Below are 14735 nucleotides of genomic sequence, written 5' to 3'. Positions count from 1 at the left end.
GTTCTTGTGACCATCAAAAAGTCCCTTCCCCTTGGGAATATACTGAACACAGCTTTATTGCAATTCATTAACAAAGCATCAGACTTGTACATTTACAAATTCACTCAGTTCATAGACAGCTGCAGGGATCACTAGTGTAAAACACCAGTCTCATGGATTCATAAGCTCTTCTCTAGTGCCATGATCCCCTTTCCTATAAGATGCATCATTCTGCATAATAAAAAGGCTTCCCTCATACCTCTTCTGCACAGTGAAGAGAAATCAGATTCCCTCATGAAAGACAAGGAGCGCCATAAAGAATGTGAAGCCTGCCCCACTCATACATGTGAAGTTTCTTCCCCTCTCTTCCCACTAACCCAGTGGCCTTTACTAGGTATGTTTGTTTAAGGGATAGGCCCAAGCTAAAACCCTGGATTGAAATACACTTTATGAGAAGGTTCCATTTGGCATCCTAACATAATGGCTGTCCCTTATCTCTATAATACAGCAGGTCTGAACAACACCTCCTCTGAGCTCTGGGAAATCTCTGATCCTGATCTGTACACAAACTTTGTGATTGGACCAATCTCTGTGCTTTTGTAAAAGAGAGGCAGCTGGAGGGATGAATATTGTTTTTTGTGATACCTTGTAGGTGTCACCTACTACATTCCCTCTTCAGCTTCCTTCCAGCCTCACAGGTTAGACAACAGATATTATATTAATCTGGAAATAAGTGGCCTAACAGCTTTGTTGTATGCTTCTTTTTCCCAGTTAGGGCAAGGCTGTTGCTTGCCCTTTACCCCCACCCCATGCCATAACCTTGCAATGAACAGCCACAATCTAGTTAATTGCACTGATGAACGGCAAGGACCAGGACTGTCTAGGGCAGTGGTCCCCAACCTTTTTGTGGCCAGTAGCCCATTCATATTTTCAGAAGAGCGTGGTGGGCACCAACAATTTTTCAAGGCTTATTTTGTGTTTGTACATTAAATAATTAAAAAAAAATGTAATATTACATAACATATGAATCTAGAGAGAAGACAGAAGCTGGAGAAAAGCCGTGAGGACAGAGAACACCGGTGCCCGCAGCCCTGGAGTATTCTGTCCCCAGCAGGTGCGGGGCCCCAGATTCTCTTCTCTGCTGGGCACTAGGTGGGCCCCGCACCTGATGGGGACCGAGAATACCAGTGCCTGTAGCCCGAGTTCTCTGTTCCCGGCAGGCGCGGGGACGTGGCTTCTCTCTGGCTTAAGCCGCTGCCCCACACCTATCAGAGACCGAGAACACCGATGCCTGCAGCCTGCAGTCCCAGAGTTCTCTGTCCCTGGCAGGCGTGGGGCCGCAGCTTCTCTCCCTTGCTAGGAACTAGGCAGGGCCCACACCTGCTGGGAACAGAGAACACCGCGCCCACAGCCTGAGTTCTGTCTCCGGCAGGTCCTCTGCTGGACACTAGGTGGATGCACATAAATGCCCCGGCGGGCGCCATGGTGTCCGCAGGCACCACGTTGGGGACCACTGGTCTAGAGACTACCCTGGTGCTAAGTAGCCCAAAGGTGTCATGGACCTTGTGATGACTTGTGTGCATGTGTATGTGTGTGCCCTTCCTGATTACTGCTTCCTTCTCTCTGTTCCTGTTCCTCTTTGTTATAGTTACTGGTCCTGTGTGTATGTGCACATACCATTGGACATGAGCAGTTAGTCAGGGACAGCTGCTATATACCTGCCATTTGGACTGTTAACGATGTTTTGTTCAGACTGTTGCTGACTTAACTGGTTCATGATTGTTACAAGTTTTGATTGACAACCTTCCTGTGTGTCTTGCTTAAATTTCCTTGTGTTTTGGTATTGCTGATTAGGGTGCATCAGAGCATAACAGACTTGCCCCAGTCCTTGCTGGCCAATAAGATAGGGCCAATGCAAGGAGAGTATATACATAATGCACCCTTTGACAGTTTATTGCAGCCCTGAGGACTGCCACAGTTATGGAGGGCCCCCCTGCCTCCATTCCCACAATTAACCTTTGGCTGTTAATGCTTGCACTGAGTCTTTAATTGGAAGAAATGACAGGGGAACCAACGGGCCAGCCAAACGTGGGGCCCACCACATTTTGGAAATGGTTGCCAGCTTTCCCATTTCCAGACAATTGTTAAGACTGGAGCTTTATTACAACAAAGACTGGTACAGAGAGAACTCCTCAAAACTAGACTTTCACCATGTACTTTGTCATTCTTCATGGCTTTATACCACTATTACAAGAATGTAATCAGTATAACATGTAAGTCAATGCCTGATGGATGAACTACAGTAATTGGCCAGTGCTAATGCTTTAGTTGCTACAACTTTTAAAAAATAACATTAGCTATGGCTTAACGAAAGGTAGATGTGAGAGCAAAAATAAATAAGTCACCAAATATGAGTTTTGTTGTGTGCATAGTTGCAAAGTATTAACTTTTTCCTCCATTTTTCCCAACAGACAGAATGTGCAAATTTTATCAGGGTTCTTCAGCCCTACAACCGGACACATGTTTATGTCTGTGGCACAGGAGCCTTTCACCCTGTGTGTGGATACATTGAGCTTGGAATACACAAAGAGGTAATTTAATCCCTCCACCAATGGTGCATGACAAGAAATGGCTCTAACCTCGCTTAGCATCCATCATTTATTTTAAAACAGAGTGAGTGATGTAAAAAATGAACTGACAGCAGTTTGTATAAATAGCAGGGTTATGGTGCATTTTACAGGTCATGTAAGAACTCATGTTCTCACATTTGATGTGTGCATATTGCACTTGAACAAAGCTTTTTGCCCAATAAGAATTAATATACAAAGATCTTCAGAGTGACGCTTTCAGTGATTAATTGTGTGAAGAGCACATTTAACCCAGATGTCTTGTTTTCTAGCAAATCCTTTTCCTGCTTATTTATTCCTATTTCTCTTTCCCTGGTTTCTGGTCAGCATTGCAACACTCTGCTTCTACCAAGGAAAGTAGCAGCTTCTAAATCCACTATCGCTATCACTCCATTGGCCAGCTACCTCTGGGAATGGAAGTGCCCTGGTGCTTTGAGACTGTCTAAACCACTGTGTATTGCTTAGTCTATTCACCATTTTGGGTGAAATCTTTCAGTCCCCAGGTCTGGCCTTAGACCCACCCATTCCCAGTGGAAATAATACATTTTCCAATGCACAGGGGAGCTGTGAATTGAAAAGGAAGCAGAAGGGGGAACTATGTGGTGGCTCTTTGCTCATGAGGGAAGGAAAGTTATGGGGATGAAGATGACAGGACTGATTGCCTGCCACTCATGATCAAAATGACGGTTGGGGAGAGCAACAGGCCTGTCTACACTGGAGGAGGGATCGATCTAAGATATACAATTTCAGCTACGAGAATAGCGTAGTTGAAGTTGACATATCTTACATTGACTTAGAATCACTTCACGTCCTCGCTGCACGGAATCGATAGCTTGCCGCTCCCCTGTCGACTTTGTCTCCACCTCTTGCCGAGCTGAAGTTCAGTAGTCAACAAGAGAGCAATCAGGAATTGATTTATCGCATCTACACTACATGCGATAAATCGATCCCCGATAGATCGATCACTACCTGCCGATCCAATGGGTAGTGTAGATGTACCCTTAGATTCCTCCTCCAAATCTGTTAGCAGTCAGTGCTGAGCAGCCTCCCTGACCCTCTCCCCATGTCCTTAGAACATACAGCAGAATCCTTTCACATGTGTATTGCTCATGGATATGATTTCACCCTGAAGGACTTGTCATTTGAATCCATAATTCCCAAAATCTAACATAATGTTGGCTTGCTCTGTAAAATATAATGTAAGCAATAGTGTGCCAAAGCATGTGGTAACACCAGCTACCTGCAATTCTTTTGAGGCACAGTGCCAAGGCTAGATATTTCCTGCCAGGTAGGAGGTGCAAGGATTCCTATAAAACTTTTAAAAACAAGGGAGCTGAAAAGAGGGTTTAAGGACCTGAGGCAAACTCACAGCCCAAGGGGAGGGAAACTAAACCACTTTTGCAAGCCCCTGATCGTGACATGCTCTGGAGGCTGGAGAGACTAGTCCTGTGACCTGTCTCCTAGTTCTGCCTTTGGGCCGTAGTGCTGCCTGGAACCCAGCCCTGCCCCGACATGCCCCTTCTGCTGGCATGCATCCTATGCCAGGGCTTGCGAGGAGGTTCTCAGAAAGCTGTCTTCATCAGTACCTGCACTGAAGGAATCCACCTGCAGCTGAAATGGGACTTATAGGGCCTCTTTATGTCATTCCAGCCCTTTACCTAGTGTAAAGGCACCAGAGCATTATCTGCTAGGGATGGAGCAGGAGGATTTAAGGATCTTTTCCCTCCTCTCCTTGCACAGGGCACCCGCAATGTAGCGGTCCATGTGGACAAGCTCGATTCAGACTGATTCCAACACTTTGCCTTCACAAACTCTAACCCCCAGCTCCACCAGCCTGCAAAATTGTCCCCTCCCATGTGTCTGTACATACTGCACCCTGTGTATTGATATAACAGCCCCACACTCTCCCTAGTGGCAATGTGCCAAACTCACACTACAGGGTATAATCCAGTCACTAACTGATGGGGCTGGAAGAAATTTCCCCTATGGACAGATTATTCCATAATTGTTCATTATAGGGATTTATTTCTCCCTTCCCCTAAAGCAGCTGGTACTGGGCAAGGTAGGAAATAGGCCATTTGACTGGACCAATGACTAGCCTGATCTATTAGGACAAGTCCAATGTTCCTATGTGTTTGAGGCTGCAAGAGGGCTATGTTTTTCATGGTTTGAAATAGTTCACTTTTTTCAAAGGTCTCTTACCTAAGATTCAAAAGAGAAATTAGCACATTTTAGTGTTTCTGAAATAAAAGAAAAGCAGCACTGTAATAAACTGTGCTGCTTCTGTCACAGCCGTTGGAACAGAATTCTTGGATTGGCTATATGCAACTTTTCTCCCTCATCTTCCCCTCTCCTCCCACCTCTCCTGCTTGCCCTCTGCATCCCGAAGGAGTGTTCATTTCTCCCATTACCACCTAAAGCCTCACATAATAGTACCTCTTGCCTGCAGCCTTGTTTAATCAAGTGCAATGTAGCGGTGAACGGCATGAGGCACTCATTCCCTTTCCTCCTGTAGCGCTTATCTAACAGGCTAAATCCACTGCCTCCGCACTGTCTCACTTAACTCCTGAGAAGTGAGAGGCTAGGGGCCAGATGCTGCTAGCCCTTACTTTCCCTGCAAATCCATTGATACGGCTGTGGTTGCATGGGTCTTCTACTGAAGGTGGAATTTTGTCCCCCGAGACTTGGAACTGAATTCAGGTTTCTTGCATGATAACACAGCACTGCAATTGAACCAGATCCTTTCTTGGTTTTTAAAAGTCTAGATTATAATTATGTGTGTTTTGTAATGAATAAACTCAGTCCAACCCTGTTGGACTCTGGGCACTAATCTGCTGTTGGGAAAGCAAAGGCTCCAGATATTCTTCTTTTCTGTAATGAGCCTTTGAAATCTGCCAATGTACCGACAACCTTGAAAACCTGCCAGTGTGTCTGCCAACCTTCTGCCATCTGATGCCAGTGCTCTGGAAACAGATGAGTCAGAACAGGTCAAGTGACCTTAAGCCACAGCACATACTGTTCTGGAAACAGTATAAAATCTGCCAAGGCGTCACACAGTTGATTTTAAGGAGATCAAAATCCCAATCTTCTTACAATTGAAGTCAAAGCCAAAATTTCTCCTGCCTGCCAAGTGAACAGGACTGAGCCTAATTAGTGCCTTTTGCCACAGCCTTCAAAACAGTGTTAAAAGTTTTGGCCAGATTGTATGTTAATCACCTCTGCTCTGCACTGGTTACCTGTTGATTTCTGGGTGAAGTTTGAGCTATTTGGTTTTGATGTATAAAACTCTAAATGACTTGAGTCCTGTTTAACTTAGAGACCACCCGTCCATATTTGATACTGCTGTAGTTGTGATCCTCTGAGGGGCTCATACTAAAAACCACCTTGAAATGTTGAAATGGGAGTGGGATGGGAGCAGGTCAGTGATCTTTAGCCTTAGAATTCATTTTCCCCATCAGTATGCCTTACGTTGGTTACGTTGGTGACCCTCTGAGAACATGGCAATGTTTACCTGTGTCCCAAGTGGCATTATTTGAGGGAATGAGGTGAATGGATAGGGTGGAATATGTCCCAGTACTGGGAAGGATTTGATTCTTTGCAGGGAGCTTAATTATTAAATATTGCGCATACATGGTTTGTATTGCTGTGGTTTTACATTTTGTCATGAACCTAGAGAATTTATGGATGGACATAACAAGAAAAATAAAAATGTCGGCTCTCTGGTCACTTAAATGAAAATTTAGGTCATGTCTACACTACAAAATTATGCTGATCTCAGTTACATTGGCATACAGTCACCACAGTTATTACATCGCTTGTGCATGTGTACACTTTGCTCCTCGTGTCGGTGGAGCTTGTCCTCACCAGGAGAGCTTGTATCAGTGCAGACAGCAGTGCACCATGGGTGGGAATCCCACTGTGCAACTTTACATCAACCAGCATAGGGTGTTTTGGGAAGTTTTTGCAATGCCTGATGGGGCCAAAACAAGTCACGCAGTGGTGACTGGGAGGCTGGGGGGTCAACTTCCCATAATGAAGTGTTCTCCATCCCGTAATATTTCACATCTTTTTTTCAAAACCCACACATCCTTCCTTGCTACCTGCCATCTGTGACAGAAGCATGGAGTCTGCACAGCGCTGCACTATTGTCATGAGTGTTGCAAGCATAGAGGGCACGGTCCTGTAGTGTTTGCAGACCTGCCAGAGGAGCTGTGGAGAACGTGATGATTCCTGGGAGGTAGGGGTGGCTCCAGGCACCAGCATGCCAAGCGCGTGCCTGGGGTGGCAAGCCACAGGGGGCGCTCTGCAGGTCGCCGTGAGGGCAGCAGGCAGGCTGCCTTCTACGGCATGCCTGCGGAGCGTCCGCTGGTCTTGCGGCTTCAGCGGACCTCCCGCAGGCGTGCTGTCAAATCCACGGGACTGGGGACCTCTCGCAGGCAAGCCACCAAAGGCAGCCTTCCTGCGGTGCTTGAGACGGCAAAATACCTAGAGCTGCCCCTGCTTGGAGGCTAGATTACTGTGGGGCATAGAAAGAACCAATTCCAGGTGGTTGGTGCAATTCACGGAGCAGCCAGAGATGACGGAGCACCAGTTCTTCTTCGAGTGATTGCTCACATCCATTCCAGTTAGGTGTGCGCGCCGCGCGTGCACGTTCGTCGGAAACTTTTTACCCTAGCAACTCCAGTGGGCCGGCAGGTCGCCCCCTGGAGTGGCGCCGCCATGGCGCCCAATATATATCCCTGCCGGCCCGCCCGCTCCTCAGTTCCTTCTTACCGCCGTGTCGGTCGTTGGAACTGTGGAGCGCGGCATAGCTGTCCTCCACGTCCCTAGCTCTCCTAGTTCTCTATCGTTTATCTATCGTTCATCTCTAGTCCATTATAGTTGTTAATTAGTTGGTTAAGTAGATAGTTAAGTTAAATAGTTGTTAAGTAGTTCTTCGCCGGGGGCTTAGCCCTTCCCGGCACCCGGCGCCAGGCTCATGCCTGTTTCGCCGGGCTTCAAGCAGTGCGCGGCCTGCAAGAAGCCCATGCCTACCAGCGATCCCCACGAAGCGTGCCTGAAGTGCCTCGGGGAATCGCACAGATCCGACAAGTGCCGCATCTGTAAGGCCTTTAAGCCGAGGACAAAGAAGGAGAGGGATCAAAGGCTCCGAACTCTCCTAATGGAGGCGGCACTTGACCCGACGGCTTCGCAGGCCGTGGTATCGGCACCGGCACCGGATCGCTCCGGCACCGAGAAGACTCCTCGGCACCGACCCTCTCCGGCACTGGAGTCAGAGCCAAGGCCGTCGAAGTCTGATACTCCGGCCAGGAAGACCCGGCTAGAGCGCCCGGCCTCGACATCGGCCGTGGCGCCGCCGGCACCGTCAGCACCGTTGACTCCGGGCCCGGCGGGTCCGTTGAGTCCGGTACCGCCGAGCTCCCCCATGAGATCTGGGGTTGAGATAGTGGTCCCGTCCACACCGGAGACCTTCGCCTCGGCTCGGGACCTTATTGCCCTGACTGAGCCCACTCGGCTGCCACCCCCGGTACCTCCGGTGCGGGTCGTGTCCAGAGGCAAGCCCATGATATCGGCACCGCCCAGAGACAGTCGTTCACGATCCAGGTCCCGACGTCTTGGGCGCTCCAGATCCCGACGCCGCTCGCAGTCCCGGCACCGCTCCCCTCAGCGGTACCGGTCGCACTCGCGGCACCGGTCGGCATCGAGACGGTCGCGGTCAGGCTCCAGTCGTCCACACCGGCACCGCGATTCCAGGAGCGGGTCCCGACGCTACTCGCCGCACCGGTCGACCTCCCGGCACCGAGCTGGTGGCAGGTCCCGGTCTCGGTCGACCTCCCGGCACCGAGCTGGTGGTAGGTCCCGGTCGACCTCCCGGCACCGAGCTGGTGGCAGGTCCCGGCACCGAAGCGGCGCCCGGTACCGATCAGGATCCCGGCACCGTGACAGATCCCGGTCCCGATCCCGATCCCGGCACCGATATGACTCCCGGCACCGGTCCCCGGCACCGAGACGATCCTCCGTGCCGGCCCGCGCAGACCCTTACCATCCAGGGTCGGCCCCACCATGGCCCTCGAGACAGCCGTCCGTATCCTCCCAGACGGACAGCGGGTATGCGCTGGGCACCGACCGGCAGGCGGCGCTGTTCGGTGATCCGCCGCTGCAGGACCAAGGCCCACAACAGTGGGGATTCTGGACACCCTGGGCATACCATCAGGCCCAGGGCCCCCAGCAGCTCCCTGCTAGACCGGCGACTGCGGAGCGTAGGGCCCCTGAAGCCTCGTTGTCTCGCCCCCCTCCCTCCCCTGAAGGGGAGGAAGGGTCCAAGCAGCAGGACTCCGCTGCGGCTCCGGAGGCAGAGGCGAGGGCTGAGGAAGACCCTCAGTTAGACACTCTCGTGCCTGGGGTCTCATCATCCTCCTCCCCGGATGAGGCGGTGGCGGGTACCTCCTCCAACAGTCCCCCCCCGCTGGATCTCAGGGCGCACCAAGACCTCCTCAGGCGATTGGCTCAAAATCTGAGTCTGCAGGCAGAGGAGGTCTCGGAGATAGAGGATCCAATTGTAACCATCCTCTCTTCTGATGCTCCCACCAGGATCGCCCTGCCCTTCATACGGACCATCCAGGCCAACGCCAATACCATCTGGCAGTCCCCGGCCTCCATCCCTCCGACAGCGAAAGGAGTCGAGAGGAAGTACATGGCCCCTTCTAGGGGATACGAATATCTCCATGTACACCCGACTCCGGGTTCACTGGTGGTGCAATCAGTGAACGATAGGGAGCGTCACGGCCAGGAGGCTCCAACCCCCAAATCCAGAGAAGCCAGGCGGATGGACCTCCTTGGCCGTAAGGTGTATTCGGCTGGGGCGCTGCAGCTCAGGGCCTCCAACCAGCAGGCCCTGCTGAGCAGATATGCCTTTAATTCCTGGGTGGCAGTGGACAAATTTAAGGAGCTGCTGCCACAGGATGCTCGCCAAGAGTTTACGGCCATCTTGGACGAAGGCAAGAAGGTCGCACGCACGGCCTTACAAGCCTCCTTGGACGCTGCGGACTCGGCTGCCCGTACCCTCGCGTCAGGAGTTACGATGCGTCGCATCTCCTGGCTGCAGGTTTCCGGACTTCCGCCGGAGCTCCAGCATACCATACAGGACCTTCCTTTCGAAGGCCAGGGCCTGTTTTCTGATAAGACAGACCCCAGACTCAAGAGTCTAAAAGACAACCGGGTCATTATGCGGTCCCTCGGGATGCACACCCCCGTGACGCAGCGTAGACCCTTTAGGTCGCAACAACAGCAACAACGTAGGCCGTTTTCCCAGTTCCGCCAGCGGCAGGACCTTTACAGGCGCCGCGGCAGGAACGGAAGGCGCAGGCAGTCGGGGAACCAAGGGGGGCAGAACCAAGGCTCCTCAAAACCCCCGCCTGGTCCTAAGCCTTCATTTTGAAGGTGCGCCCGAGGGCGCGGTAACAGTTTCCCCTATGGATCCTTCCCCCCCGTTTTCCAACCGCCTTTCGTTTTTCCTCCCGGCGTGGTCCCAAATAACATCGGACCGCTGGGTCTTAAGCATGGTGCAGACGGGATACCGCCTGCAGTTTGTTTCATTTCCTCCTTCCCGCCCTCCTTCCTCGTCCCTCTTCAGGGACCCCTCTCACGAGCAATTCCTTCGGCAGGAGGTGCAGACGCTCCTCAGCAAAGGAGCTATAGAGGCGGTTCCGGAAAACGAGAAAGGCAAGGGGTTTTATTCCCGCTACTTTCTGATCCCCAAGGCCAAGGGGGGCCTCAGGCCTATCCTCGACCTGCGAGAGCTCAACAAATACCTCGTGAAGTTGAAGTTCCGCATGGTATCCCTGGGGACCATTATTCCATCCCTGGATCCGGGAGACTGGTACGCCGCCCTCGACATGCAGGACGCGTATTTCCACATTGCCATTTGGCCGCGCCACAGACGCTTTCTCCGCTTCATTGTGGGGGCTCTTCATTATCAGTTTGCAGTCCTCCCATTCGGCCTGTCCACGGCCCCGAGGGTGTTTACAAAATGCATGGCAGTTGTCGTGGCGCATCTTCGGCGCAACCGTGTCCACGTGTTCCCTTATCTGGACGACTGGTTGATTCGGGGCACGTCGGAACAGCAAGTCAACAGCCATGTCCGCGTGATCACCGGCATGTTTGCAAGTCTGGGCCTCTTGATAAACACAGACAAGTTCACCCTGAGGCCCACGCAGAAGGTGGAATTTATCGGGGCCGTCCTGGACGCCACTGTGGGCAGGGCCTCCCTGCCTCTGCAACGGTTTCAGACCATGGCGGCGATCGTTCACCGTTTGCGGTCAGCCCCATTGACGTCAGTGAGGACATGTCTAACCCTGTTAGGCCACATGGCGGCGTGCACCTTTGTGACCGACTACGCTCGGCTCCACATGAGGCCTCTCCAGCTGTGGCTTATCAGTCATTACAGGCCGGCAAGGCAACCGTTAGACATGTTAGTCACAATCCCCCAGAAGGTCTTAGATTCTCTCGGCTGGTGGCTAGACCAGTCCGTATTATGTGCGGGTCTTCCCTTCCACCCCTCTCAGCCCTCGGTATCCCTGACAACGGATGCCTCAGATCTAGGCTGGGGGGCCCACCTAGGGGCCCTGCGGACACAGGGCCTGTGGTCCCAGGAGGAGGTGGGGCTACACATCAACATGCGGGAGTTGAGAGCGGTCCGCCTTGCTTGTCAAGCGTTCTGTCATCAGCTTCAGGGTCGTTGTGTCGCCGTGTTCACGGACAACACGACGACCATGTACTATATCAACAAGCAGGGCGGCACCAGGTCCTCCTCCCTGTGCCATGAGGCGATACGACTCTGGGACTTTTGCGTAGCCCACTCCATTCACCTCAGGGCTTCCTTCCTCCCTGGAGTACGGAACACGCTGGCGGATCGATTGAGCAGATCCTTCCTGTCACACGAGTGGTCCCTTCGCCCGGACGTCGCTCTCTCCATTTTCCGGAGGTGGGGTTATCCCCGGGTGGACCTCTTCGCGTCCAAGGGGAACAGGAAGTGCCAAGCGTTCTGCTCCTTTCAGGGCAGGGAGCCGGGGTCGATAGCGGATGCCTTCCTCATCCAGTGGTCGACCCACCTGTACTATGCGTTTCCCCCGTTCCCTCTGGTCCACAAGGTCCTCCTGAAGGTGCGCAGAGACAGGGCTCTCGTGATCATGGTGGCCCCGGCATGGCCCAGGCAGCACTGGTACACCATGCTGCTGGACTTGGCCATAGCCGACCCAGTTCCCCTGCCCCTTCATCCGGACCTGATTACCCAGGACCACGGGACCCTCTGTCACCCAGACCTGCAGTCGCTGCACCTAGCGGCGTGGCTCCTGCGTGGCTGACTGGTTCCGAGCTGCGCTGCTCCACGCCTGTGAGAGAGGTGCTCTTGAGCAGCAGGAAACCGTCCACAAGAGCCACATATTCGGCGAAATGGAAGCGCTTCTCCTGTTGGTGCGTAGAGAGAAATCTCCGCCCTATGGAAGTTTCGATAACCGAAATCTTAGACTACGTTTGGTCCCTCAAAGGGCAAGGTCTGGCCTTATCGTCGTTGCGAGTCCACCTAGCAGCTATCTCCACCTTTCACCCGGGTGCGGACGGTCGCTCCGTTTTTTCTCACCCGACGGTGTCGAGATTCCTGAAAGGGCTGGAACGTTTATTCCCTAACGTCCGTCCCCCTGCTCCAACCTGGGATCTTAACCTGGTGTTGTCCCGGCTCATGGGGCCCCCCTTTGAGCCGTTAGCTACTTGCTCCCTGCTCTACCTCTCTTGGAAAACTGCCTTTCTAGTGGCTATCACCTCAGCTAGACGGGTGTTGGAGCTCCGAGCTCTTGTGGTAGACCCCCCATATACGGTCTTCCACAAGGACAAGGTGCAGCTGAGACCACACCCTGCTTTTCTGCCCAAGGTGGTCTCAGCCTTCCACGTCAACCAAGAGATTTTCCTTCCGGTTTTTTTCCCAAAACCTCACTCCTCAGGCAGGGAGCAGCAGCTCCGCTCGCTGGATGTCCGTAGGGCTCTCGCGTTCTACATAGAGAGGACTAAGCCCTTCCGAAAATCCCCCCAGCTTTTCGTGGCGGTAGCAGAGCGTATGAAAGGGCTTCCTATCTCTTCCCAGAGGGTATCCTCTTGGGTTACGTCCTGTATCAGGACCTGTTATGACTTGGCCCATGTCCCTACGGGCCGTGTGACTGCGCATTCTACCAGGGCGCAGGCGTCGTCGCTGGCTTTCCTCGCCCGCGTGCCCATCCAGGAAATCTGTCGGGCAGCGACCTGGTCATCGGTCCACACCTTTGCTTCCCACTACGCCCTGGTCCAGCAGTCGAGGGAGGATGCGGCCTTCGGAACTGCAGTGCTCCGTGCCGCGACTTCTCACTCCGACCCCACCGCCTAGGTATGGCTTGGGAGTCACCTAACTGGAATGGATGTGAGCAATCACTCGAAGAAGAAAAGACGGTTACTCACCTTTGTAACTGTTGTTCTTCGAGATGTGTTGCTCACATCCATTCCACACCCGCCCTCCTTCCCCACTGTCGGAGTAGCCGGCAAGAAGGAACTGAGGAGCGGGCGGGCCGGCAGGGATATATATTGGGCGCCATGGCGGCGCCACTCCAGGGGGCGACCTGCCGGCCCACTGGAGTTGCTAGGGTAAAAAGTTTCCGACGAACGTGCACGCGCGGCGCGCACACCTAACTGGAATGGATGTGAGCAACACATCTCGAAGAACAACAGTTACAAAGGTGAGTAACCGTCTTTTCTGGGCCTGAGAAACAAGCATTGACTGGTGGGATTGCATTGTCATGCAAGTTTGGCATGAGGAGACATGGCTGCAGAGATTTTGGATGCATAAAGCCACAAAGTGTGCTGAACTTGCCCTAGCCCTCCAGTGCATAGACACCAAAATAAGAGCTGCACTGACAGTTGAGAAGCGAGTGGTGATTCACACTGTGGAAACTTGCAGTGACAGATTGCTACCTGTCAGTCAGGAATGAATTTGGAGTTGGGAAATCCACCATAAGGGCCATTGTCATGCAAGTGTGCAGGGCTATTAATTGCCTTCTGCTATGCAGGACTGTGACTCGGGGGAATGTGGAGGGCATAGTGGCTGGTTTAGCAGCACCGGAGTTCCTGAATTGCGGTGTGGCAAGAGATGGCACGTGTATCCCTGTTTTAGCATCAGATCACTTTGCCACAAAGTACATCCACAAAAAGGACTACTTTTCTATAGTAATGCAAGCTCTGGTAAATCACTGATGATGTTTTAGTGACGTCAGTGTTGGCTCTTCAGGGAAGGTACATGATGCTCACATCTTTAAGAAGACGAAACTGTTCAAAAGACTGCAAGCAGGATCTTTCTTTCCCAACTAGCAGATTACGCTTATTGCTCCCAAGAGTCATGAAGCTATACACTGGCCACCTCGACAGCATCAGACTCAGCAGGTGCACAATGGCAGCTGAATGTGCCTTTGGTCATTTGAAGGATCACTAGCGTTGTTTACTTACAAGATTGGACCTAAGTGAGAAAAATATCCCAATGGTTATAGCAGCCTGCTATGTCTTGCATATTATCTGTGAAGTGAAAGAAGAAAGGTTTCCTCTGGGGTGGAGGTTGAGCAGTTGTCTTCTGACTTTGAACATTCAGATACAATACAGGGCTACATGGCACAGGGAGGCTTTGAAAGATCATTATAATAGTGAGCCAGAGTAGTAAGTGTTGCTATAGTGTATTCTACCTGGCCTTGCTCTTTTGCAGGCTGATATGAATTTTGCAGTGATTATAACATTGTCAATACACCTTTTAGTACTGTCCATGAATGGTGTTACAGGTTCTGTGACAGTGAAGTAACAGGAAAGAGGTGGGTGTCAGATCTGCTCAGCACCAGCCAGCATATATTGTGAACTAATAAAGATGAATTTTATTCCAAAAAATAGAATTTTATTCTGTAACATGAACTAGGCAATTAAAAAAAACCCATATAAAACGTAATACATTAAGGAAACAGATTTTATGAAGGGGAAAGAACACTCCATTTCAGGTACACATACACCAGCCATGTTGTAGCCCTTCTCCAGTATCCCCCAAGTAATCTGCTTCTAGATGTCCATGGTTCT

The 14735-nt window shown here is 51.8% G+C and overlaps 1 protein-coding gene across 8 annotated transcripts in view; it reads left to right on the top strand.

Moving 5' to 3' along the window:
• SEMA3D (semaphorin 3D) overlaps window positions 1-14735 on the top strand; it is a 194609-nt gene that overhangs the window by 94056 nt on the left and 85818 nt on the right. For all 8 annotated transcript variants that reach the window (XM_030562158.1, XM_030562341.1, XM_030562209.1 and 5 more), the window contains one exon: window positions 2451-2570. In XM_030562158.1, coding sequence (XP_030418018.1) covers window positions 2451-2570 — 120 coding nt within the window. The remainder of the gene's footprint in view (window positions 1-2450; window positions 2571-14735) is intronic.

This window comes from Gopherus evgoodei, chromosome 1, assembly GCF_007399415.2.
Source record: "Gopherus evgoodei ecotype Sinaloan lineage chromosome 1, rGopEvg1_v1.p, whole genome shotgun sequence".
In the NCBI taxonomy this organism is placed as follows: domain Eukaryota; kingdom Metazoa; phylum Chordata; order Testudines; family Testudinidae; genus Gopherus; species Gopherus evgoodei.
The sequence above is the reverse complement of the archived record's forward strand: the minus strand, read 5'-3'. Positions and strand labels throughout refer to the sequence as shown.